Source organism: Hirsutella rhossiliensis (assembly GCF_020360975.1).
Source record: "Hirsutella rhossiliensis strain HR02 chromosome Unknown scaffold00009, whole genome shotgun sequence".
NCBI lineage: Eukaryota > Fungi > Ascomycota > Sordariomycetes > Hypocreales > Ophiocordycipitaceae > Hirsutella > Hirsutella rhossiliensis.
The window spans coordinates 813,724-838,711 of record NW_025408675.1 but is presented as its reverse complement, the minus strand read 5'-3'; the positions used below and the strand labels follow the sequence as shown (position 1 = coordinate 838,711).

At 54.8% G+C, this 24,988-nt stretch overlaps 7 protein-coding genes across 7 annotated transcripts; 2 read left to right on the top strand and 5 right to left on the bottom strand.

Moving 5' to 3' along the window:
* Positions 1 to 554: 554 nt before the first annotated feature.
* On the bottom strand, positions 555 to 2,272 carry HRG_07995 (BTB/POZ fold domain containing protein; the record flags this gene model as incomplete). Its single annotated transcript, XM_044866466.1, has 3 exons — positions 555 to 1,666; positions 1,744 to 1,953; positions 2,068 to 2,272. The coding sequence occupies 3 exons, from the start codon at positions 2,270 to 2,272 to the stop codon at positions 555 to 557; spliced, it is 1,527 nt and encodes a 508-aa protein (XP_044718355.1).
* Positions 2,273 to 3,228: 956 nt separating this feature from the next.
* HRG_07994 (ATPase family associated with various cellular activities (AAA) domain-containing protein) lies at positions 3,229 to 4,525 on the bottom strand (the record flags this gene model as incomplete). Its single annotated transcript, XM_044866465.1, has 3 exons — positions 3,229 to 3,623; positions 3,686 to 4,332; positions 4,389 to 4,525. 3 exons carry the CDS (start codon positions 4,523 to 4,525, stop codon positions 3,229 to 3,231), a joined length of 1,179 nt encoding a protein of 392 aa, XP_044718354.1.
* Positions 4,526 to 5,215: 690 nt separating this feature from the next.
* On the bottom strand, positions 5,216 to 6,746 carry HRG_07993 (serine carboxypeptidase domain-containing protein; the record flags this gene model as incomplete). The annotated part of the gene is made up of 3 exons (XM_044866464.1): positions 5,216 to 6,366; positions 6,416 to 6,545; positions 6,600 to 6,746. 3 exons carry the CDS (start codon positions 6,744 to 6,746, stop codon positions 5,216 to 5,218), a joined length of 1,428 nt encoding a protein of 475 aa, XP_044718353.1.
* A 2,227-nt stretch (positions 6,747 to 8,973) lies between these two features.
* Positions 8,974 to 10,885, bottom strand: HRG_07992 (PAP2 superfamily domain-containing protein; the record flags this gene model as incomplete). The annotated part of the gene is made up of 4 exons (XM_044866463.1): positions 8,974 to 9,056; positions 9,112 to 10,370; positions 10,454 to 10,670; positions 10,789 to 10,885. The coding sequence occupies 4 exons, from the start codon at positions 10,883 to 10,885 to the stop codon at positions 8,974 to 8,976; spliced, it is 1,656 nt and encodes a 551-aa protein (XP_044718352.1).
* An 879-nt stretch (positions 10,886 to 11,764) lies between these two features.
* Positions 11,765 to 12,944, top strand: HRG_07991 (enoyl-(Acyl carrier protein) reductase domain-containing protein; the record flags this gene model as incomplete). The annotated part of the gene is made up of 5 exons (XM_044866462.1): positions 11,765 to 12,082; positions 12,170 to 12,338; positions 12,392 to 12,478; positions 12,604 to 12,696; positions 12,787 to 12,944. The coding sequence occupies 5 exons, from the start codon at positions 11,765 to 11,767 to the stop codon at positions 12,942 to 12,944; spliced, it is 825 nt and encodes a 274-aa protein (XP_044718351.1).
* Positions 12,945 to 12,984: 40 nt separating this feature from the next.
* HRG_07990 (thiF family domain-containing protein) lies at positions 12,985 to 15,499 on the bottom strand (the record flags this gene model as incomplete). Its single annotated transcript, XM_044866461.1, has 9 exons — positions 12,985 to 13,133; positions 13,179 to 13,276; positions 13,325 to 13,409; positions 13,469 to 13,730; positions 13,785 to 14,365; positions 14,420 to 14,481; positions 14,535 to 14,896; positions 14,950 to 15,120; positions 15,218 to 15,499. The coding sequence occupies 9 exons, from the start codon at positions 15,497 to 15,499 to the stop codon at positions 12,985 to 12,987; spliced, it is 2,052 nt and encodes a 683-aa protein (XP_044718350.1).
* A 4,807-nt stretch (positions 15,500 to 20,306) lies between these two features.
* On the top strand, positions 20,307 to 20,768 carry HRG_07989 (uncharacterized protein; the record flags this gene model as incomplete). Its single annotated transcript, XM_044866460.1, has 2 exons — positions 20,307 to 20,421; positions 20,491 to 20,768. 2 exons carry the CDS (start codon positions 20,307 to 20,309, stop codon positions 20,766 to 20,768), a joined length of 393 nt encoding a protein of 130 aa, XP_044718349.1.
* Between the last annotated feature and the right edge of the window lie 4,220 nt (positions 20,769 to 24,988).

Here is a 24,988-nt window from a genome sequence, read left to right as displayed (position 1 = left end):
CGAAGCCCCTCCTATTCTTCTCCTTCCGTCTCACTACCGTGCTCTCTCTCTTGTGGGGGTTGGCCTGGCTGGCTGACTGGCCTGGCTGTCCCTGGGAGTGGTTGAAGTGTCCGAGTCGTGGCATGAGACGAGCTCGGCGGGTGATGAAACCCTCGCCGAGTGGATTGCGCTTTATGTCATTTTCACTTGTTTCCCTATTGTGGGAAAAGGCTAGGCGAAGGAGGCGTCCAAATTCACTTTTTTTCAGGGTGGAAATTTTTTTTTTCTTTGATCTTGGTCACCATGTGGCCGAGCGCACGCCGCCGAAGGAGAGAAGCGAAAGGGGACGGAGGGCAAGGCCAACAACACAGGGACGGCTGCCGGCCGTTCGTGGTTCTTGTATGCTTTATGACTACAGCGCACGTCATGCGGACGTATAATGAAGACCCGACCGTGCCTCACGCGTACCTTGCACACACACGAATGTGTACAGTATATCTATATCTAGTCTCCACGTCCGGGGACGGTGTCGAATGGTATATGGAACACGACAGGGGCCTGGGGAGGAGGACCGGTCAGCTGCCGAGGAAGCCCCTGGCCACGTTGCGGCCCAGCTCGGAGCTGACGGCGTCGAGCTTGACGGCGACGAAGACGCACTCGACGGCGCTCTTGCCGCTCTTTGTGCCCTGGATGCGCAGCCGCCACTGGCCCGTCTTGACGGACCACGACGTCTCCTCGGGGCCGGTGGTGGCGGCGCGTTTGCGCTTCCACGAGCCGACGACGGGGTCCGAGCCGCCGGCGTCGTCGCTGCCACGGCCGGTGCTGCCGGCGGCCTGGACGGCGGCCTGGGCGGCGGCGGGGCTCAAGGGCTTCCCGTCGAGGACGAGGGCGGCGTCGGGCCCGAGGGAGACGCGTACGAGGTCGTCGCTCAGGGGCGTGTTGCCCGGGGTGGCGGGCTGGGAGGAGGCGCCGCCCGAGGCCATGAGCAGGCCGAGGGGCTGGGTGGTGGGCGGCAGGTTGAGCTTGGTGGCCAGGACCTCGAGCAGCTTGGCGACGCGGGCCCTGGTGTCGCGGAAGAAGTCGGCGCGCGGCCCGTCGGGCAGCAGGTGGATGGTGGTGGCGTCGCCGCCGATCTCGAGGACCAGCTCGGCGGGGCGGTCGTCGACGTAGGGGCGGGCGTAGTTGACCCACGCGACGCCGCCGTGGCCAGCAGTCGCCTCGGCGTCGGGCTCCTGGACGACGCTGACGCCGCTCTTCTGCACGTTCTCCAGGCGCAGGGCAATCTCGTCGCGGCGGCGCAGCGGGTTGAAGGAGATGGCGTGGGGGATGAGCTGCTGCTCGAGGCCCTTGAAGTGGAAGTAGCGCGCGTCGCGCAGCAGCTCCTGGCGGTGGGCCTCGTCGCGGATGCGCACGGGGTAGCCGCCGAGCAGGCGCAGCAGCTCGGCAAAGGTGTCGGCGGAGCGGTTGGGCACCGTCGGCGGCAGGATGGCGGGCGGGCGGACCATGGTCTCGCGATCGAGGCCGGGGAAGACGTTGTCCGGGCGGCAGAAGAAGGCGGCGAAGCCGAGGGAGAAGTAGTTTGGCGAGTTTGTCGGGCTGGTGAGGAGGTCGCGCGGGATGCGGAACTCGCGATGGCCGATGGAGATGAAGATGCTCTCCTCGAAGAGCTGCGACGTGAGCTTGGGGACTTTACATGGCCCGCGGCGAGCTCGTCAGCGTCCCGCAAAACCATCATCGAGCACCAGCTGAGACAAGGCAACGTACGGCTGTAGAACTGCGCATCCACAAACAGGCGCACGAAGTGGACGGCGTCGCGGGGCGCGAGGTGGTAGCCCTGCAGATGCAGCACAATGTCGCGAAACGTCGCCGGGTCGCGGTCGATGTAGAGCGTCCGGATGGCCGAGGCCATGTCTTCGCCATGTTCCTCGGCCGCCTTGAGCTGACAGAGGAAATACTGCGAAAAGTAGGACGGGGCTGCGAGGTCGGTTGGAGGAGCACAACGTCAGCCGGGGGCGTTCTCCTCTCCAGCAACGACGAGCCGAAGCCAAGGACAAGCGACGGAAAAGAAACGGCAAGGGGCGCGCTAACCGTCGGAGCAGATGGAGGCGCCCGAGAGCTTGAACAGCTCGCTGCCAATCTGGATGGGGAAGACGCGGCTGTGGGGGAGGATGTCGGGGATCTTGGCCGTGGCCCTGTCCAGGGGGCGAGGCGGTCTCATGGCGGCGGCGCCGGCGGTGTTTGGGGTCGAGCCATGGCCGTCGCTGAGGGCGTCGCTGGGGCTCGCGGATGCCATTGAGGGAGTGGACAAGGCTCCAGCTCGGCTCGGCTCTGCTGCTCCCTTGGCGCGCCGGGCGTCGGCATCAACTTGGCGTCGTCGCCCGCTCGGCTTGGAGGAGCGAGAGGCGGCCCATCCCCCGGGGCGAGGGGATTGGCCGTGGCAGGCGACACGGGCCGAGACAGACTGAGAGAGAGAAAGGGGGGGGAAGAGGGGGAAGAGGGGGAAGAGGGAGGGGAGGGGGTGTTATTTGAGGGAGAGATGGGGCTGCGGTAGAGATATTGCACCGGTGAGGCGACAAAAAGGGGGGGGCCCGAGGTTGGTGAGCAGCGCGCCCAAGTTACCCCGGCTACCCTACATCTCACCCTACATCTCACCCTACATCTCGCGTGCTGTCCAAAACACGCAGCTATTTCCGTGCATGCTCCCTGCATGCAAGATGGCAACTTGCTTCAGCCGTGCGTGTCATCACCCGGCACAGTCGGCAGATCGGGCCAATCGCAGCGCATCGAGGCGTGAGCAGGAGCAGGCAGGCCCCTTTTAATTAGCATCAGGTGTTTCCACTGTGGTGGAGTGTGGACGCACGTATACCGGTAATGCTTGTGCATACAAAGTGCAAGCAGAGCGATGCAGACAAACAGACATCAAGGGCCAGACTGAGTAAATGGATACCATATTTGTTTATATTGTTGTAGAGTGCAAAGCCTTTTGCGGCGTTCACTGCTCGGCCAGATGTGCCCTCGTTGAACCCAAGTCGCCTTACATATATGACGGATGGTCCACGAGGCGCCGTCTCCGACTTCCACCATGCGTTTCCGTCTGCCGCTGCGGGCTATATCCGTCAAAGACCGGCATGTCTTGCATGGCCCCCAACACCATGATACATCTGCCGCTTCAAAACCCCATCCGAGATTCGACCACGGCCACTCCAAGCACATGGACAAGCTCACACTCCCGTCTCTCCCCCTGCCAGTCTACTTGCCCATCAGCTCCACGCCGGTCCTCACGACGCCGACAACCGCCCCCGTCTGCACCGCCTCGCTGCCGCCACTGGCGACCCGGTGCTCAATCTCGGCCAGCCCGGCGAGCCACGAGATCATCACTTCGGGCTTGACCTCAAGCTTGGCCAGCTCGTCCGCGAGCGACGTGATTATGTCGGCCAACGCGAGGCCCCTCGTCACCTTGAGCGCATTGACCGTGGTCAGACAGCTCGTCACGTCCGACGTCTTGAGCAGCGTTGCCATAATCTCCTTGATTGCGTCGGGCGGCGGTGCCGCGATGCAGTTGTATATCGTTTCCGTTGTAATCATCTCTCGCCGGATCTCGCTCTCGGGTATCTTGGGCGCGCCCTTTGGTCTCAGCGGCGTACCTGCGTCTTTTAGTCAGCCATTCTGGCCAGCGTGCGTCGACGGCTCGATGGGGGAGTCTCACTCGAAGCATGACACGCTTGCAGCACATTGAGTGCCCTCCGCATGTCCCCTTTGCTCAGCTTGATGAGCGCATCGACCGCCTCGGCGCCAATCTTGACGTTTTCCTCCTCCACCACCTTCTCCACGAGCGTGCGAATGTCGCCTTCCTTGAGCGGGCTGAAGCGAAAGCGCGTGCAGCGACTCAGCAGGGCGGGGCTCAGTTTGTGCGAGTAGTTTGCAATGATGCAGAAGCGCGTGTTGACCGTGTACTTTTCCATGATGCGGCGCAGAGCCATCTGCGCCGTGTTGGTCATGGCATCGGCCTCGTCAAGGATGATGAGCTTAAAGGCAGCCATGGGGTGGCCGGCCTTGGCCGAGGCGCCCATTGCGAAGATTTGCTTGGTGCTGGCAAATGTCTTGATCTGCTCGCGCACCACGTCGATGCCCCGGTCGTCGGACGCGTTGAGCTCCAGCACCATCTGCCGCAGGTTGGAGGCGCCGTAGATGCGCCGCGCCAGCGCCAGGATGGTCGATGTCTTGCCGGTGCCGGGCGGCCCGTAGAGGAGCAAGTGGGGGAGGCGGTTGGAGTCGATAAACTTGTTGATGGTGGCCAGGATGTCCTGGTGGCCCGAGACGTCGTCGAGCGTCGCCGGCCGGTATTTCTCGACCCTTTGCTTCGTCAGACGCCGAAGCTGAAGCTGCAGAGGCACAGACGCTATACGTACCACGGCAAGCTATCCTCTGCCTCGACCGGGAGATTGGCAGCGCTCCGCTTGCCCTTGTTGGCTTCCGAGGAAAAGAGGACGTCCTTGGACGGCGCAGGGGCGTCGTCGACGTCCATGTCGTCTCCGAAATCAGACATGGTGACAGCTGGTGGCTTCCGGGCGTGGTCAGGTTGTGCTGGAGGAGACGAGAACCGGTTGACAGCTGTTGGCCGTTGTTATCTGCCAAAGGCGCCTGAGGTAGATGGACGGGGGGAGGAGGCTGCAAGATCGTCGTGGTTCGCGCCGTGAGTGAGGTCATCCATGCACTCACTGTACTTGGGAAAACGCGACGCGCGCCGCGAGACGTGTCGAGTCAATTTATTCTTGATTACCTAAGCATCTACTGGGAATTCCCTCTTTCAGGCTGGAGAGACAAGGACAAGGCGCAACATAAACCAATCAAGCGGCCCCTGATTCCAACATTTGCGCTGGCATGGCCTGGCAGCAGTCTTGATCAGACGCAAGAGGTTTCCCGGCCTGGTCAGCCGAGGACGGACAGCCTCTCAACGCCGCTAAAAAAAGAATCCTCCATGCCACCCGCCAGAAATGCCGTGTTCGATGTGCTCTAGCACGAAAGAGCATCATTTGTATCCTTTGCGATGCTCATAGCTCTGTTCAAACTACGATACTCGCCGCGACAGGCCGCAGCGTCAAAATATATACAAAGAATCCTCGGTTCCAAGGCCAAGGAATGGAAACGGGAAAGCAGGAAGAGCGGAACCCGGGAAGCAAATCGCCAACAAACCACCGGCGCAGGCCACACCTGCTGGGCGCCGCCGGCCTCGGCCTCACTTCTTGGTAAACCATTCGCCGCTGATCCAGCGGTTGAAAAAGTCAACCGACGCCTCGGGCTGGCTCGCCGGCACCATGTGGCCAGCCTCGCGGACCTGCAGAAAGGCAAAGTTCTGCGCTGTCTTGAGATACCCGTAATCCTCCTTGCCCGCCGGGCTGCGGAGCTTGATCTGCTTGGCCTTGCCAAAGGCGTCGCGCCCGGGCCACTCGAGCGCGTTGGTCCATGCGCGGTTGCCCAGCCAGTTGCAGATGTAGTCTGCGTCGCCGGCGTAGATGAGCACTGGTATCTGCTCCAGGAGCTTGGGCACCGCGCGGAACGTCGGCTTCATCCAGTCGCCCGCCGACACAAAGTCGCCGTTTACCTGGCCGCTGCACTGGCCAAACTCGTCCACCTCGACGCCCAGCGCCTCCTTGACGTGCGCCTCATTGAGGAACTGGTATGAGTAGTCGGGCGTGCCCTCGCCGCTCTTCTTGCGAACGTCGTACACGTCGTGTCCGGAGCGCTGGTACGGGTTGAGCAGCCCCGCGTTGCAGTTGCGCGTGGCGCTCGCACACGTGTTGGTGTCGTCCGTGTCGTAGCACGACTTGATGAGGCTCTGGCAGCGAGGCAGCGCATTGTCCAAGCTCTTGCACTCGCTTTCGCTCAGGACAGAAGGGTAGCCGCCCTCGCCACAGGCCATGGGCTTGTAGTACCGATACTGGGTCAGGGGATCCGTCAGGCCATTTCCGATCATGGCACTCTTGAGGTTGATGTTGCGGTCCTTGTGCGCGAGAATGTCCTGGGAAAAGATGGGTATATAGTGGCCGGCATACGATTCGCCCGCAATGTGAAAGTCCTGCTTTGCGTACTGAGGAAACTCGTGGAAAAAGAGGGTAAGCAGGGCGTATACGTCCTTGCTCGCAGCCGCCGTCGTCGAGACGTCGCGGCTGCTGTAGGAGAAACCGGTGTTGACGGGCTGGTCGAGAAAGATGACGGAGGCGTTATTGTTCCAAGCATAAGGATTCCGGACCGGCTTGAGATCGCTGTTGGGGATCGTTGAGGGGCCCAGCTCCGTGAAGAGGCCGACCATGGAGGAGCATCCCGGGCCGCCGTTGAGCCACAGGACGACGGGATCCTTGGCCGGGTCGTTTCTCGACTCGAAGAACCCTGGCTTGCGGTATGAGTGTCTGAGGGTCCAACGAGGGCATAGACTTACAGTAGAAGAGATGCTTGTCCTGCTCCTGGTCGTCGAGGTAGCCGCTGAATTGCTTGACCGAATCGACACCGAGCTCGGCAGGATTCGCCTTTTTGGCGCGTAGGCTGTAGTTTGCCAGCTCGCCTTTCACCTTGGCGCCCGCGGCATCGCGTCTGCCAACTTGCTGGATCTCGGCGCCTTTCACCACATGGTCCCAGAACTGGTCGGGTCTGCGGACAATGCTCTTGGGGTTGGGGCCGGACGTGAAGGCCGTGGCTGTTCCATCGTGGAGCGCAACGGCCGAGGAAGCCGCGATGATGACCGGGATGAGGGCCGAGACAGAGAGCCGCATTGTGACTTGGGCAGAAGAGATGGAAGCCGGCTCCAAGGGACGGGTTCGCCAGAAGATAAGCCTGTAGACTAACGGACAGGGGAGGCACAAAGCACGACGAGGAGACAAGGGCCACGATGAGGACCCAAGAAGAAGTGAAGACGATATAAATTATACCGACAGTGGCTTGGCCGCAGTCATGCCGGCCTGCTCGTGTTGGAAGCCGTGGTCCCGTCCGTGCCTGACACCGCGGGATTGGCCACGGCGAGGAACCCCGTGTAGGCAGGCGTGGAAAGCGGCATCTGAGCGGTGACAAGTTGGCCCTACCTACCTGTGTGAGGCGAAGAAAGAGCCAGGATCTTTTCGTCTCCTAGGGCAGACAAGGAAGGTCGGATGGCATGGCCAGGCAAAGCATGGCATGGGCTCGTTGTTGTCGGTCAAGCACGATCGAAGCCTTATCAAGCAGGTCGGTCCTTGCGGCCAGCACTTGACCGCCGCGGCGTCCCATGCATGGACCGCAGATGTTGGGCATGGCGTCGTCCATTGGCGCGGCGGTCGAGGAGGGGGGCACGTGGATGCATGACGAGATGGGTCCTAAAGATGAGTGCTGCATTGTGCCACGGCATGTCGACTGTCGTTGGGAGCTCCAGAGTTCAGAGCCGAAACACTGTGTCCAGCGATACGAGGCCGTGGACGGCTCTGCTCTGTATTCGCATTTTTGTTGAGAAAGGCAAAGAAAAGAAATCGTCTTCCTCGAGGTACCACGTAGGTTTAGGTACTTTGTGTCGCCAAGCTTAGCGAAGCCCCGCTGTCGATCCCCCCGGCCCCCACTGTGGCTTGGTCCACTGATCCAGGCAGCGCCTTTGTTTCAACCTCGACCACTCCGTATTAATTAGGTCCAGTACCAGAAGAAAAAAGGCCACGCACGGCTCCGGCAATATCGGGACTCTCCATCGGGGCCGGTGACTTGGACGAAAGAAAAGATGTTAATTAGCCAACCGTCGGCCCATCTTCTGCTCCTCCATGCCGGCCTACCATCCGTTTATCACCTCTTTGTATATCCAGAGCACGCCATCCGCGCTCTTCTTCTTCATCGTCGCCCATCAGCAAGGAATCTGCGGTGATTGGCTCGACGATTCTTCTTCACCCTTTACTCCTTGACACGTACATGAGGCAATTGCCTAATTCGCATAGCAAACGTAGCATCATAGGATGCCACCTCCCTTCTCCTGCAGGTCGTGTCATGCTGCCGCTGCACTGCAACCATCCACTCTTCTTCAACCATAGCCGTTATCCCCTTGCACCGGAAAAGCAACTCCCTCGACTGCCTGCCTCAACCAAGACCGGAACCCGGCAAATATCAAGCGCATGCCTCTTATTACTACAGTAGCATCTGGCCAATTACCTTGCATACTTGCCTGGGCGACCAAAACCAATCAAAGGAGGGTCGAGCACAGCTAGTTGCCTCTTCAGGCAAGCTGACAACTCAGAGAAGCAAAGATAAGAGCATTGCGAGCTAAGACCTCGGCCCGGGACACCTACCTCATGCTGTGTGACCCAAGTATGCAAGCAGCTTGAATCTACTCCTTGCAATCACTGGCTCGAAGACTCAATCGTATCGACCACGAGGCACCGGCGATAAGGACAGCACCCGCGCTCCATCGTCATAGCATAATCATGACTGGAACCTCAATTTCCTACACCAGTGCCTCGTTGTCTAGGTCCTTTGTGGTTTGCACCGCGTCCCATCTAATGCTTCCATCTCGTGCTTGCCTCACGCCCCGTTTCCGGTATGAGCTCATGGGGCGTGAGTGCCGATGATGAAGACAATGCTCGCAAGCCCCTCTAAGCATCACGTCTTGAATCGACCATCCGCGTCCTCGGCGTGAGCCGCCACCCGGGAGCAGCCGCGCGCACACACAGGCAGGGCCCGCCAGCGCCACCAGCTGCTCCAAACGCTCTTGCCCTTCTCAAGCCTTCAGAAGCCCGTCATTGAACTCTGCAGGCATGGACGGTCTCGGCCGTAAGAGAAGTTGTCGAGTCATGCCCCTCATCGCCTTACGTTCTTGGTCGCCGGTTTCGACATCTGAGTATCGTGGTCAAAGCCCAGACTGGCCACGGCTCGAGCATGCTTGGTATATCCCTCGGATAGCGTTAGTAGCAAACGCCGATTAATATCCACGTGAAGCCGAAAGGCAATGGGAGACCCGATGGTCGTTGACGGCGTTTGACCTCTGCGAGTTACTTCTCATTTGACCTGCAGCTGATTGGTGCCAAGGCCGATGAGCTCGAATATGATGGGGTTCAATGCCGTCGCGAAACCAGCGATTCCTGTTTCTGTCAGCTTTTGCCCTGCTCCAGCATCGTCTGTGTTGGCGCAGCTCACCTGCATACACAACCAGCTTCGTGACGACTTCCACGTCATATCTCACTCGTGGTCTCACGAGCCGCAAGAACATTTCCTTCTCTTCAATGTCCTTTTCCCGGCGAGTGCGGGTTTCAAGCATCCCGAGATCGGCCACCGGCGTTCCAACAGCATTGCCGTTTCCCAAAGCCTTTTCAAACTCCTGAGTGGGCGACATTTGCGCGCCCGATGCCTGGGTCACTCTGCCAGATCGATCCTCTTCTGGGCTTTCAAGGTTCAGGTTGCCCGACTTGCCCTTGGCACTCTGATTGCTGCCGATGCTTTCGCGGCGCCGACGCTCTCGGTACGCCAACGTCTCGTACGCGTCTGCTGCGCTCTGCGGACCAATCGACACCGATCGCCCCCGAGTCGTCGGGTGGCGAATGCTCTCGACCATGCGGGGGAAGTCGGAAGCCTTGGGGATGAGCGTGTCCAGCCGTGAGCCCGGCGGTACGGATTTGTACTCCGAGGCAGGCGTAAAGAATCGCCGCGGGAGACTCCACCCGACATGCTCCATCCAGCGAAATAGGTGCGGCAGCAGCTTCAGGAGCGCCGGCTTCATGGTCTCGCGCCAGGCAAAGATGACGAGAATTCCCAAGGCTAGTCTTGCCGCGTTCACCCACCATCCCAAAGGCGCAACGTCGACGGTGTTGTCGCCATACGCGTGCGTCTCCCAAGGATCCGCGGAAATCTTTCCATATGACCACGTTCCAAACTCCAGGCCAATCAACACGCCGGCAAAGGCAACGCTGTCGTCGAAGCAGGGGCAATCGTCAGCAGGCTCGGGATGAAATCTCACAAAGACGACGATGATGAGTCCGGCGAGAACGGGCGCCATCCAGGAGCTGGAGTGCATGTATGCGTCGAAGGATGGGCCGTAGTAGAACTCGAGCCAGCCAATGCCGGCGCCTAGGGTGGACCCTACAATGACGTCGAGGAAGCCGTGCATGCCGCAGTAAAGCCGTCCAAAGACGATTGACGCGGCGTAAAAGTAGGACAGGACCTCGAGCACGAGCTTGGTGGTGGCCGAGAGCGAGTTTTCCGGGCTACGCAGTATCAGGAGCGCATATACGGCCACCGACACGGCATTGGCGCTGTGCGTCGAGGGAAATCCGTACTCAAGGGCCGCCGAGCCCGACATGGTGATGCGGTGTAGCGGGGGGGATAGTGGCCGTGGCAGCGAGAAGAAGTCCTTGACAAAGCCTGTCCAGAAGACACCGAGCGCGAGTATATGAACCAGCCTGGTGGGCGAAAGGCAGTCAGTATGCCATGTTGCGCGAGTTGGGAACCCAAATCGCTTGAGCAAGCTTCCGTCTTTACGTACCCCTTGCCAAACGACGCGTAGCCGTACCAAAAGAGGATGGGCAGGCCAATCATGAAGAAGGTGTGCGTGCCGAGGTTCGCCGTGATGGCAAAGTAGCTGTCAAGCGCCGGGAAGCGCAGCTTCTCCTGCATGCAGGCCAGGTACGGCGTCTCCCAGCGGATCAAGGGCAGCGTCTTCTGGCGGAGAGTGTAGCGCCATGATGGCAGAGCTCTCTTGTCTGTGGCGGAGCGGCAATTCATCAGTCAGGGTTCAAGAGGAGCAGTCCGAGAAGAGCCCGGGGCCAAGAGCTTGCGACAATTGTCTCTCCCCTTCCCCTTGCATGGGTCAGGACTCACAGTGGTCGAGACTCCTCAGCCCCGCGTCCGGGACATCGTCTGGCTTCGACTTGGCGGGCAGCGGGGGCGGGGCATCTCGTCGCGTGTCGCCGCTCATGGTGGGAATCGGACGCGATGGGAGGCGGCGCAGGGTGAGACGTCGATGGTTCGCGAGTCGCGGTCTGGGGAAGCCGACATTGAGCAACGAGAGAGTTAGACGGCGACCCGTCGAGGACGGCAAGGACGGCGAGGAGGAGGAAGCGGAGGAGGTCCAAGAACGACGGAGGTCGGCGGGCTGCAGGACGAGATTTTCCCAGATGGATACCTCGACTTTGTACACATGACATGCAAGATGGGGGCGAGCCGAGGGCCGCCGATTGAGGGTCCCTTGGCGGCGGCTAGTCCAAGCCCTGGGAGTTATCTAGGGGTAGCTAAGCAGGTACTACGGATAAGGTTCGGGCACTGCATGGGCCAACAGCCGCGCGGTCTCCAGGGGCAGACCAACCGCATTTCATCAGCGCTGTTGCAGCACTTTGTCAGGTAACCGGACTGTTAACTCCAAGTTGCTATGTTCGACAATTCCCATGTTTGTGTAGGTACGCAATTGATGAAGCACCTATCAGATGGGTTCACTCGTGTTTTGCAAGTGTGTGGATCCGTTTCCCGTCCAATGCTTCCCCATATTCTCGCCAGACGGCATGTGATGCTCTGTTCATAATCAAGTCCTTCTCTTGCCATCCGCCACAAAAATAAGATGGTCTGTATTATTACTGCCCAACAACTATCGCCATGTTAAAAACACCAAGTATACTTTGAGCCGCACCTTCTGCCGGACGGCTGAACAGGTACCGAGCCACCACAGCACGTACTGTACCTCGTCCGTACCTACTGTACGGATACCTGCCTGGCACACATCTTGCCCCACCCGATCTCTCCAGCGCGTCATCAAATCTTGAGGCCCGGCCTCCACCAAACCCAACAGACAAGGCAGCCGGAAATGCCACCGCCTCTCCGCCTCGCAGGCCTGCACTGCGCCATAGTCGGCGGCACCGGCGTCATCGGCGCCTCCATTGCGAAAGCCTTTGCCCATCAGGGCGCCGCCGTCACCATCCTCGGCCGCCGCGCCCTGCAGCTCCGCCCCCAGCTCGAGCCCGAGCTGCCCCCTTGCGAGCCCGACTCGGCCCAGCCAGGAACGCCCTCGTCCCATCGCTTCATCTGTCTCGATGTCGGCGATCACGCAGACATCAAAAGCATCTTTGCCCCGTCTCGCCTTTTCGAGTCAAAGGCCCACCCACCCCGGGCCGAGGCGGCCGAGGTAAGATCTTTTCTTGTTGATATCGACCAGGCGGTATTGTATGCTCGCCGAGGGTCCGTGGCTGACCCGGTTGCCTCGTGAATTCAGTTCCTCGAGCATGAGACCGTGGGGCCGCTGGACGTCTTGGTCAACTGCGCCGGCGTCGCGCATACGTCGCTCTTGAAGCGGACCTCTGACTACGACCTCGCAGGCATTGTCGACACCAATCTGGTGGCTGCAATGGTCATTAGCAAGTACGCCATGATCCGCCCTCACGGTACGTCGTCGTGGGCTCATGCTTTTCAACAACAGCTTTGCTGACACGCAAAGGCTCCATTATCAATGTCTCTAGTCTCATGGCAAACAAGGGCGGCCTCGGCGCCACTGCTTACGCAGCTTCCAAGGCCGGTCTCGTAGGCAAGTACTCTTCTTGTTGCATCAAATCGTTGCATCATTTCTACATAGGCTATCCCCGAGATGCCATCTCCTCACACCGTATTTGTACACTTTATGTTGCAGAGCGCTGACAGTGCGCCCTCTAGCTTTCACACGGGCTCTCTCCCTCGAAATGGCCGCCAAGTCAGTCCGTGTCAATGCCCTGTTGCCAGGATGGGTCGATAGCCAGATGTGGACTGGTGAGTGCACTCCGTCATCGGCCCTGCCTCTTTACCGTAGTCGTTGCAAAAAACCTCCGCGTTAGCCAAGCTTACCGCCCTCCTCCATAGACCTGAAGCCCGAGCTAAAGGAGGCATATCTCAAAGCCACGCCCCTCGGGCGCGTAGGAGACCCGTCAGAGGTTGCCCACGCTGCCCTTTTTCTCGCCGCAAATCGGTTCGCCAACAATTGCGTCCTCAACCTCGACGGCGGGTTGAGCGCATCTTGAGCGGCCGTGGTGAGCTGCCGCATTTGGACCGAATTCAAGCTCAGTCGTCATCGATGACAATGGCGCCGCCAGCATCTTCTACAATGACCACGTCGCTTGTCATCGAATCGACCATCTTCGCCTTCTTCGTAGGCGTAGGCTGGCCCTCATCGTCGGGATGCGACCTCTTGATGCCTTTGTGCTCCGGCTCTGGAGCCGCGTCAAGAGTGTGCTTCCCATTCTGATGGCCATTGCCATTGGCCTCCGGCTGTGCAAGCTTCTTGGGTTTCCGAGGGATTTCAGGACGCTCGACAAAGGAAGACTTGACTGGCTTTTCTTCGCCATCCGTGATCCTGGAGGCTGTTAACTCTGCTCGCTCGCTTGCGACGGCGCCGACATACCCTTCTTGAATGGCGACTACGACGTTCACAAACGTGTCCTCGTCATCTTCGTCGATTATGGTCAGGAAGCTGCCTTCGTGGATACCTTCTTCAAGTTAGCTAGAGTGCTGGTACGTTGTCGGTAGCATTTGACTAAATTCTTACCGAGTTCGGACAGCGTCTTGGGAAGATTCTCGGTCTCGTCGGCATCGCACAAGATGCCAATGTCATTGTTGACAACAAACTCCTTGTCGCCGAACCCAAGCTTGAGCTTGACGATGTCCTCAACAACATCGTTGAGCGTGGCGCGAGCCGGGTCGACGACGATGCTGGTGTTGAAGACGCCGCATACTGGGCATTCAAGATTTGGCTCTCGAGATCTATCGGACGCCAGTAACCGGGCGGAAGCAAATGGCGTCAAAAAGACCTGCACCACACATCAGCCAGTGTCGCGGCGGATGGGGTCGTTGAGAAGACTCACCTCCTTTGACTGCGCGAACTCTCCCCGGAGCACCTTGAACGACTCCAGCACACTGAGGCCCGCGACAATGGCATTCGTAGTGGCGATGGCAGGGATGATATTTCCCGCCATCTGCTTGATGTCGAAGCGGGACTTGCGGTCGATGCCGAATATTGCCGACCGAATGTTTGCGCTCGACGCGACAAAGTCGAGGGTATCTAGGTCATCCTTGTCGAAAGAGATGGTGGGCTCGGGGGCCGATGGCTCCTTGGTCTGCTTGAGCTGGAGCATGCGCTTGCTGAGGCGGTCCAGGCTGTCTTTGAACACCACCAGGCTCTCCTCGAGCGACCACGCCTTTTGGTCGTCGCGCAGGATCTGCTCTTTGGGCGCCAACGCGTCACCGGCCTGGGACATGACGGTTTTGTACACGAGTGGTTCAGGTGGTCGACGCGATTTCCACATGTCCTCGACGGATCGCAGACGTTCAATGTCCTTGTTGAAGACCTTGTCGAAGAGCATCTGCGGAAAGGTCTCCGTGCCCACAGCCTCTCGGATCTGCTTCAGATCTCTGGACTCCTTTCTCAACTCCTCAATTTCTTGCGCTACCCCGCCGATTAGCCACTCGCACGCAGTGGAAGGAAGGGGCCTATACGCACCATTTTCCGCATCGGTCGAGTGGTCAAAGGCTGACCCTTCCTCGCTGGTGGCAAAAATCTCGCTGTGCATACCTGTGAGCAAGCCATTCCTGGGGGGAGGGGGAGAACGACTTACTTTAGGAGATAGCTCTTTGCCCAGACGATGCAGTGGATCGGCTGGCTGGGAGTGCTTCGGATGGTGCAGACTGGGAACGACTTGGGGGTCTCTTTCGGGGTGCAGTCGTAGCAAGCCGTAACGCCCTTCTTGATGACCTGTACCTGTCCGTTGAAGCCGGTTGTTCCACTCTCGATGAGCGGCACATCGGCGGCCAGACACATCCTGTTGACGTGTCTTCGAGCCTCCAAGTTGTCCAAAGCGTTGTAGACGATATGGAAGCAGTGGAACCAGGCGACGCTGAACTGGGCGTCCTTGATGTTGGCATGGTGCGCGACGATTTGGACGTTTGGGTTGAACTTTTGGGCAGCATCCTTGGCAACCTGGCAGCTGTCAGCGATGTGGTGAGAAATGAGCGGGATCGGGCGCAACCGACCAAAGCCTTTGACTTTTTGATGTGTTCGTGGCGGAAGAGGAACTGTCGGTTCAAGTTGGAGAGGTCGATGGTGTCGAGATCGACAATGTGAATCTCGCCGAAGCCCGCGAGGACAAGGTTCTTGAGCAGTTCGCATCCGATTCCGCCGGCGCCGACCATTAGCACGCGTGCCTGGGAGAGAGAGCATGGTTAGCACGGATGCGACGAGGAGAGGCGGGGAATGGAGAGTGCGCGCGTGGGAGCGGCGATTGGGGAAGGTGAAGCGTACCTGCTTGACAGACGAGTTGAGCGAAGCGCCCAGCGACTGGTGGTTGAAGCGATCGCGGGCCATAACTCTGGGTCTCTGCTGCAGAGGCGCGCTTGACGCGTCGGTCGGCTGTTGCTGTTGGTGGTGGTGGTGGTGGAGGTGGTGGAGCTGGTGCGGCTCGGGGAGTTGTTGTTTCTGCTCGGTCGGCGCGACGGCTGCTGCGGCAGCGACCGACGACGAGGCAGAAGCTTCGGCAGCTTCAGCAGGAGGTGCCGAAGCTCCAGCAGCGCCTTGCGCCTCCATTGCCGCGATGGTGGACAGCGATTATCTGGGCGAGAGGGTGTGCGGGCGGGGGTGCGCTGCGCTGCTGTGTCGCGCCGGGCTGCGGTGTGCATGCGATTCTGGAACGAGGGCGAGGTGAACAAGTCGTTGGGTCCAGGCAGTTGCAACAGGCCCGCGGGAATGGGCAGCTGGCTGAGGCGCGCTGCGGGTTTGGACGTTGGGACGGCATCAATTGGGTGAGGTCAGCGGATGCCGGCATGGGAGACCCGGGACCCGTGCGAGGGGCATGGGGCAATTTGATTGGCCGCCTTGCGGGACCCACAGCTTCGACCCAAGCTTGAGCTGCAGAATCGTCGGCTCGCCTCACGCACACACGCCTGGTCGTTGGAGAGCCATAGGTTGAGACTCGGGGGCAGATTGGGACGATGAACGCAATTCTGTTCGACTCTCTCTGCTCTCGGTTCGCCGTCGTTTTCCATGTCTCTTCTCGACACGGTAGCGGTCGGGTGGGTACTGGGTGACCCGTGGCAGAGGGTCAATGATATTTATGTAGGTCAGTCTAAAGACCTATCTAAAAGATTTCAAAAAGATTTTTATCTTAGTTATTTAAAAACTAGAGATAGTTTAATAATTTCGCCAGGCAACTACTCGACTACCTTTTGCACAGTCCCAAGGTCTTGATATCCGAAAGCCACTAACCTGGTGGCTTGCCTGTCGACTTCAGGAAAGTTGGCGGCTAAACTTTGGGTGAAGAAAAAGCCACCATGGTATTGAATTTGCTGGACCGGCAACTTCCTGTTGGTGGCGTAGGTTTCTGGAAATTCAAACAGGCTGGATGACCATCATGTGGCCTCGTTGCCTGCTGTATAGGTAGACGGTGGAATACCCAGGGCGTGCACCTTATTGTTCGCCAGGAAGTGCAAAACGCATCGAAATGGGCTCGCTCACGGAAACACTCCGGTTTCTTGCCTGCAAGCATACCAAGAAGTGGCAACAGCAACAAGAGCTGCGAGAGAATGAGCAGCAGCAGCAACAGAAAGTGGCTCAAGAAGCGAGGCAGCCCCAATCGCCTCCCTGTGCCCTTCTCAAGGCCACCCTCGACGTCACGCTCCTCATAAGTGGTCTGTCGCCGTTTGAAGCTGCCGCCACCCGAAACGCGAGTTGACGGATCTGAAGTGGGAGAGTCTCGATCATTTCCGGAACCACGTCGAGAGGGTTTGTGGCGTCAATCTTCGGCACTCGTGATCATGAGTGGCAGATTTGGTTGCAATCTACATTACGCGTAGCCTTTATTCCCCTTTGCTGTTTCATTCCCGATACAACCACTGATGGAACGTGACAGAGCTTTAAAGCCTAGGCGTTGGTTGACAGGACGATTACTTTTCTGTTGGATTGCGTCTCTGTAACGCAGCCGGCAGGAATATCGTGCCGAGACACTGGAGGCCTCCTGCGTATTCAGCCTCAATTATACTCTTCTGAGCGTTCTCTCGGCCATTGTCACTGCTAGATGGCTCGAGTTCATCTTTCCAAGAAGAATGCGCGCATGACCCACAGCCGACGTCTTAACGTAGGGCGGAACAGACGGGGCGTTATATTGGCTCAACATGAGCCCTTTCCCTCCAAGATCTGGCTTGCTCTTCAGAGAGAAGCATAGTTCCTTACACGCAAGTGCGACGCATCCATTGCCACGCCATTATTTTCCATGTCGCGACCGAAACGACCTGGTTGGAGGAGGAAATAAGGGACAAACCCGGAAATGACTCTAAAAGTAAAAAGTCTGTCGTATGATTGAGCAAGCGCCAAGATAGACTCCGCTGCCTGGGAACAAACTTGGCGGGGCTGAATGCCGAAACCGCTCGAGTCTAGTCTAACGAATGGCAGGAGGAGTAAGAAGAGGCAAAACTGATAATATATACTGCGCCTGTTAGACATACATTTGTGTTTCTGTAGGCAGTTTTTGCTTACTGAATGAAGAGCGCGAAAGGTGTGTAGCATTCATCGGTCTTAAGAAGAGCGAATAGCTCGTCGTACCACTCAAGACATTTAATATATGACGCCAAGACGTTACCCAGAGCAATAGAGGTCGCCGGTGTTCTAGCAGAAGGTGATGTGGTATATACCTATTCTGTGAGTTCGTAGATTTTTGTCGGAACGAGTTGAGCGTCTTTCGCGGCACTGCGGTGAAGTCAAGAGGCTAGAGTTCTCGAGACATATGCCTTTCGGCAAATGGGAAAATTGTTTGGTGACCAATCCAATCATGCTTTTCTATGTAGTCAGCAACCATTATGAATAAAGGGACGTCTTTAACTGAGAATCATACCGAATCAAAGTTATAGCGCCACAACAAGTAGTTGCGCGCACCCGGGCATGTTGATCCCCCCCTCGTAAGGAAGGGCAACGAAATCGTAGCCATTACTACACTATGAGGCAATTCTCCTATAAAAAAAAACTCTCCTGGGGCTGTTAAATCGCTCATCACGCGTATGTTGGAGACCTCAGAAAAGCGCAGCAGCGAGGCGCCTCGATCCAATGTTCAACATATTCCAGCTACATGCGACCGTGGGGGAGCCCCGGCAGCTCTATTACCACGAATGACTCGCCGCAGCATGCTCACGGGTGAGTTAAGCGACTCCCTCAGATTGGGACTCGGGCTGGAAAGGCAGCAAGGGGGTATTTACAGCTGACAATGTACTAAACCATCGGCACACATCGCAGGAATCGGTCAATATAAGGCAGTTCCAGGGTGGTCATCGATACGATCGATACGATATCGATATACATGGACCAGTTTCATTTCCCGAGTGTTCATGACAGAAAAAGCAAGTCCCGTCGTTATTCGTTCTAGGTCAAGTAGCCCGTTCATCGGCGGAGAAGGGGGGGCTAGCAAGTCGCGAATCATCGAGACACTTATCGAGTTGTTCAGTAGGAAGAGCCTTGCGAATCGTCTGCTGATTACAGCCACGTCAGGGACTGCCGCAGCGCGGATCAACGGCATCACGATCCACTCCGCCTGCCGATTCACGAAGGACCAAGGGGGGGCGCGAACACGGCTAACGTAAGGCGCATGTACTTGAAAGTAGTGCTTCAGGTATGAGTCTCAAAGGAGACGTTACCTGGTAACGCAGGATTTGGCTCCTGGTCATTTTCTCACCAACGGCTCAGAGACTTGTATAGGCGGGGCCCGGAACGGACTCGGCCTCCCCGACCACCGCATGACCTTGTACACATCCTGGTTGCTCTCGGCGCCTTCCAAGATCCTCTGCCAGAAGCGTCTCTTGGCTCGCCCGACCACCTGGCGCAGCCCCCGTCGGGCTACCTGGACGTGCCTGCCGTGCCCTGTGGGAAATATCCTTCTCATCGCTCTCGGTTCTGCCGCTCCGGCGGCACACTCGTCGTTCCACCAGGCGGTGCCTCTTGTGTTCTTTCTAGGCCGCCGGCCCGCGGCTTGGCCGCTTCTTGAAGCAGGGGCCTGGGCATCCAGCCTGATGTTTATTCAGAAACAAACTGCCAAGATGCCACGCACTCCGACGGGAGATTGGGTAGTGTTTCCAGCCCGACGTTATCCTTCCGGCCGCGTCAATTCCCTGCAGTTCTGTTACAGAGGTGTCAGACAGTTACGGCCCACACCTGGCACGACAGCGGCTGTGCAAAGCGACCTGAATGGCATCAGTCAATTGATGAGAGTTATCTAAAGAAGAAGAAGTGAGTGAACGAGCTGCAGGGAGTTGTGCAGCTCTTTATACATAAATAAAAGTCTTATTGCCTGCTTACGCATTAGCTGTTGCCTTCCAGGTAATAGCGGCGTTGCATAGTAATATCGTCACTTCATGAGTAACCATCCTAGGCAGGCTTAATATGCGACAAAGAGGGTTAGGGGACCAGCCAAGGACATGAACAAAGTCACGTTGGATCATACCTTATGCCGAGGCAGTGGAACACCGCGCGACGTTGAGTCGATATTCTGGCTTGGAGCTAATTTGCGGAGAGTGCTTGTTTGAGCAAATACTGGTACATGTCAAGTTGACTTAATAAATTCTGAACTCATAGTGCACTACTTCTTCCCAGCGGCCGTTTGGATCGTGAATTCAACTCTGGTCCGAGATGGGCGCGGGTAAAGAGGGAGGCCGCGAGTGGTAGGCGAGACGGAGGGAGGAGATTCTGCACTGAGACAGGATGTGATGCAGAGGTGTCAGCCAAGCCCATGTATTTGCGTGGTTGCCCACAACTTGCACGATATCCCTTCTACGAGGGCGAGATGCGGCTACTTGATGTGTCGATGGAGATTTCTTCCAAGGAAGCGGTCTTCAGAGACCTCGCTCACCCCTGCTGCATCTTACGCTCCGACTCAGCATGCAGGGCCGAGTCAGCCCCCGCGTCTCATTGAGACGTTAGCTGCTCCCGATACAGCCGCGTCCATTCGCCTTGCTTGTCCTCCGCTTACTGGATGTCATGGAGCATATCACCAGGGCTGTGGAAGTCGGCTCGCTAGTGAGAAATAAGTTGCCAAAAGGCCCGGTCTTGTTACATGATGACGGCCTCCTCTTGTCTGAATCAGCATGCACGCCTTCCATCGTCCCTCGCCTGTTCATGGCCATTGGCCGGCATCTTCTACCCCATCCTGGTTGATGCCCCCGCATGATCATCTGCCCGTCAGCCTTGGACTGTAACCGTGGTCAGCAAACCTCCACACCCATAAGCATTGCCTTCGAGCAAGGCTTCCGGTGCCGTCTATATATGGGAGAGAGCTGTAATTTAAAAAGACGTCGGTCTGCCCTCTGTCGAGCTCAAGCCAGCTCTTTACAGCACTTGAAAACTGCAACAAGCCAACATGTTCTCCATCCGTAACATCGTCCTCGCCATCACCGTCCTCGGGGTCGCCCCGGCCGCCCTGGCCGCGCCCTCTGCCGCCGAGGACTCGCTGGCTCAGCATGTGGAACGCGACTGTAAGTCGGCACCCGGCCAACGTCCAGGCCTCGTAAACGGACCAGGACCGCCACTGACTTGCCTCGCAGTGGATGCCAACGCTGTTCAGTTTGAGCAGCGCGACGTGGCCGACGAGGCGGAAGCCGATGACGAGGATGAAGCCGAGGATGTTCTCGACAAGCTCGCTGGCCGTGCCCCGGCCGCCGGCTGCTACACCACCAGCCGGCGCGGCAAGAACTGCCACTCGTCTCAGTGCCCCGGTGCCACGCAGTGCAAGATCAACAACCGCGGCAGGTGTGTCTTCTCCAAGCCCAAGAGGCAGAGGCCCTTTGGCTGCGGCCAGTGCAGGTGTGCCAAGTTCACCTAGGGTCTGGTGGCTCTCTGGAAGCGTGTATATAGTTCCCGGGACGCGGCCAGCGTTATGGTGTCGCCTTGAGACCCGGGCTGTAAATACAGGTCTTATATTGTGCATCTTTGGCTTGGAGCTTACTGATTTGCAACGTTCGAGACTTGAAGGCAACCCTGGACCAGATTGCCTCCTTTAAGGAGAGCGTTAATGCTAGGTCGATGAAGGTCAAACATGCGTACGATAACGACTATAGTGTGTCTTGCCGTGCCCGCTCTTTAGTATAGTTAATAAGCTGCTAAGGGGATAAACGTAGTACTTATAGACGGTATTAGGTAACAGCCCCCCTAGAACCTATATTCTATAGTTTACTCTACGATATTACTTACGAACCTTACTATTCTCGCGAAGAGAGATGCGAGAAGTGTATAAAAATGCACGAAGGTGAAATTAGAAGTAAGGGGTCGGACAGGCAGGGCAAAGATATTTAATTCTTACGGGGGCAGCAATTACGGTAGGGGAGTGATTATTATATTACCTTAACTATCCTTCTTTCCTCTATCTAACGCCCCTCTTTATACCCGTCTAGTATCTTTAATTAATAAAGAAGATCTTACTTAAAGAAGCTATTAGTATCCTCTTAACTACCGGGCTTTTTACCGGTTTTCCCCCTCTTTTCTAGCCGTTGCTAGCATATCCGTCTTATCTCTCGCTACCTCTATAAGAAGCTATCGCTACTTCTACTTCCCTTTATACCCCTACCCTTTTCTCTATACCTCCTTTTAGCTCCTTCTTCCTTCTTTTATACCGGGTGTTTTTAGCTTCCTAGGTCCCTCTTACTAAGGGATATCTCTAAGAACTATAAAATTAGGCTATACTTCGCGATATACCCCCTTAGCTATAGCCTGCCCTTATAGAAAGGGTAAAGCTAAATAATTAGGCCGGTAAGCGTATAGAGGAGGTCTTAGTCTATACTTATCCCTTACTCGAGAAATCTAGGTTTTAGCCCTAGGCTCTTTTAGACCTACTTTAAGAAAAGGGGCCTAAGGAGGAATTAAGTCCTATAAGAAAGGGGGTCTTTCTTTTTTAAGAAGAATAAGTCCTAATTAAGCTAGGGGCCCTCTTTTAAGATAAGTCTTAGTTCTTTTCTTTAGCTATAGATATCTCCTTCCTTATATATACCGTTAGCTCCTCTTATAGACTTTTAAGGCGGGCTTCTAAGGATAGCTTCTCTTAAACGTCTTCTAGCTTAATTTACTATAAAAAGATAGCTAGCTTTTACTTTAGTAAGGGCTTTATAAGACTATTAGCTTTTATTAATACTATTAGAACCTAATAGATAGAAATAAGTTCCCTTTAAACCTCTTAGCGTAACTAATACTAATAGATATTAATATACTATAGCTAGGTTAATAGCTTACTATTTTCCTTTATAAGAATCTATATAGTTTATATATTATTATATTTTATAGCTAATAAGGACGGAATTTATAGTCGTAAAGATATAAGTAGCTAGCTAAGGAAAATCGCTTTTTTTAACACTTTTAAAAGAGCTAGTAGTTTTACCTCTATACTTAAAGTTATAATAGTAGCTTACTTCGAAGCTCTCTAAGTAATAGTTCCTTTAAAAAGGGATATAATATACCCTTATAAGCTCTTTCTATCTAAGGAATTATCTATAAAGGACGAATCGCTTAAATAAAAGAAGATTTCGGTAGTTAATTTCTTTCTTCCCTACCTTCTTAAGCATAGACTATATAATCTTATTAAATAAAGATAAAGGATAGCTTTATTTACTACTTCTTAGTGCCTAAGGCTAAGATTCTAGTTATACCTAGCTAGCTAGGAGACTATAAAAGAGATATCCGGTCTAGTAGAAATAGCTAAAAAAAGTAAGGAGCTTACTATTTATTAATATTAGTATTTCTCTTACTCCTTAGCTTAGAAGGATAGGTTAAGTAAAAGCTCTTTATTTAATATAAGCGTAAAGGGAAGCTTCTTTTTAATAGAATTAAGGAGAAACTTATAAGCGACCTTATTAATATAAGCGTCTTAGGTTATAAGAATATACCCTTATATTCCTATTTTACTATTATAAAGAAATAATAGGCATAGGGAGGCTTTATAGAATAAGCTAGTAAAAAGAGGCTCTATAATATAGTTTAAGGGAATAACCCTTAAAAGACAAAGACCTCTACTAGATATCTATACCTTCCTCTAGGAAAAGCGGGTTAGGATAAGCCTATCCTTATAAATAAAAATATATATAAAATGCATAAGTTAATTACGAGTAGAACGGATACCCTATTACCTATTTTAGCCTAGCGGTTCTAAAGATATCCGCGATACGAGAATAGGTAGAGCATAGAACATTCTAGTTAAATCCACTACTTATACTATAACCTATAGTCTTACGTTAACTATTACGCTATAATTAGACCACCTACTAAGTTCGGAAGATATACTATAGATAGAGCTTTTTAAGCAATATAGAATATACTAGAAAGCTAACTAATTAGTCTACTAGTAGGCGAGTAATAGTCTATAAAAGACAAAGGATTTCCCTAGTAGTAGTAGATAAAATAAGTAAGTTTATATATATCCTTTATAACGCTATTCTTTTAATATATTATTTAGCTCCTTATATACTCGTTATAAATTCCGGACGAAATCCTACCCTATATAAGAGTCTTTAACTATTATAGGTTATAGGCTTAGGCTATAGCCTAAGCTATATAGTTACGTACGGAGGGCCGGATCCTATATATATATATACGGGCCAGCCGCGTATAAGAGAGCTCTATATAGCTTATTAATATTATCCTACGGACGGCACCTACGCGCACGCCTTTACCTACTCCGTAATAGTATAAGCTATTAATTAATAGATCTAATAAATATCTCTCTAGAGAGGGCGCCTCCCCCTTAAGGAAGTACTCCGCCCCTCCCTAGACGGATAGGAAGTATCGTAGCTATCCTAGAAGCGATTAAAAGCGCGACGGCTAGCGAGAAGGACGAGGTTCTCGCTATACTAAGGGAGCCGTCTACGAGACCGGCTTTAACCCTTATAGCCTCCGTAACGCCGGTTACGGCGGCGATACTACTAACGAGGAAGCCGCTCCCTTAGCTAACTTAAGACGGTAAGCTAGAGTCCTTTTACTTCTTCCTTAGCCGGCTATAGACGAAGTTTATAACCGACGAGAAATAAGGCCTAAATAGCTATCGCGATATAGCGTAGTATTCGCTCCTTTATACGCTACCGGAGCCCTAGATACGGCGGATCTCTAGATTCTAAGATAAGGGCGGCCCTAAGGGTAAACGCGACCTATAAGACTTCTTTTAATACCTTATATATACGTTCGGCAATATATAGGAGCGGGAGAAGGCATAAGATAGGCTACGGACCCTTAAGTAAAGAGACGGATAAACCTTTAGCGAATTCCTTCTTAATTTTAAAGAGACGCTCTTATAGGTAGCGGGGACTATAGTATAGGAAGATAGCGCGAAGCTTATATAGCTATAGAATTCGATTACGCTAGCCCTGTAAGAGCTACTTATCCCTATAATTATACCTATTAACTATAGTAAGTATATAAGCTAGTTAATAAAGGTAGCTTAGGGCTACGAGTAAACGCCGCGTTTTTAAAAGCTCTATAAGCGCATGCTATATAGCGGCGATAGGATTACCGCCCCTCCGTAAGATAAATAACTAGCTATCGATATAGATAGGGATACCCTAATATCGGCTACCCGTATAGACTAGGCTAGACGCGGTAAGAGGACGCCGTCGACTACCCCCTATACCGCCCTATACTCTAAGTAGCGGGCGAAGTAGGTAACGAGCGAGGAAATTAAAAAGAGGAAGGCTAATAGCCGCTGCCTATATTATAGAGTATCTACGTACTTTATATTAAAATGCCCCTTCCTTTTAGCTAAGCGGCCTATAGCGGTTTAAGTAGCGAAGATAGAACCGCTCCTCGCCTTAGATAATAAGGAGGACTCTGCCCCCCTAGGCTTAAAGGAAAAAGAGTAGCTCTAGAATAAAGACGGGCTTTAGAGCCCTAATTACTAGTACTAGTAAAAGAGAAGGAAGAATTATCCGCCTATATAAAAGAGGAGCCTACTTTAATATAGGTTATAATTAATAACTCCTTACCTATTACCGCTTTTATAGACGAGGGCTACTAGTACTACGCTATAGTTAACGAGGCGCTTACGTAAGAGATATAAGTACCGGTAGA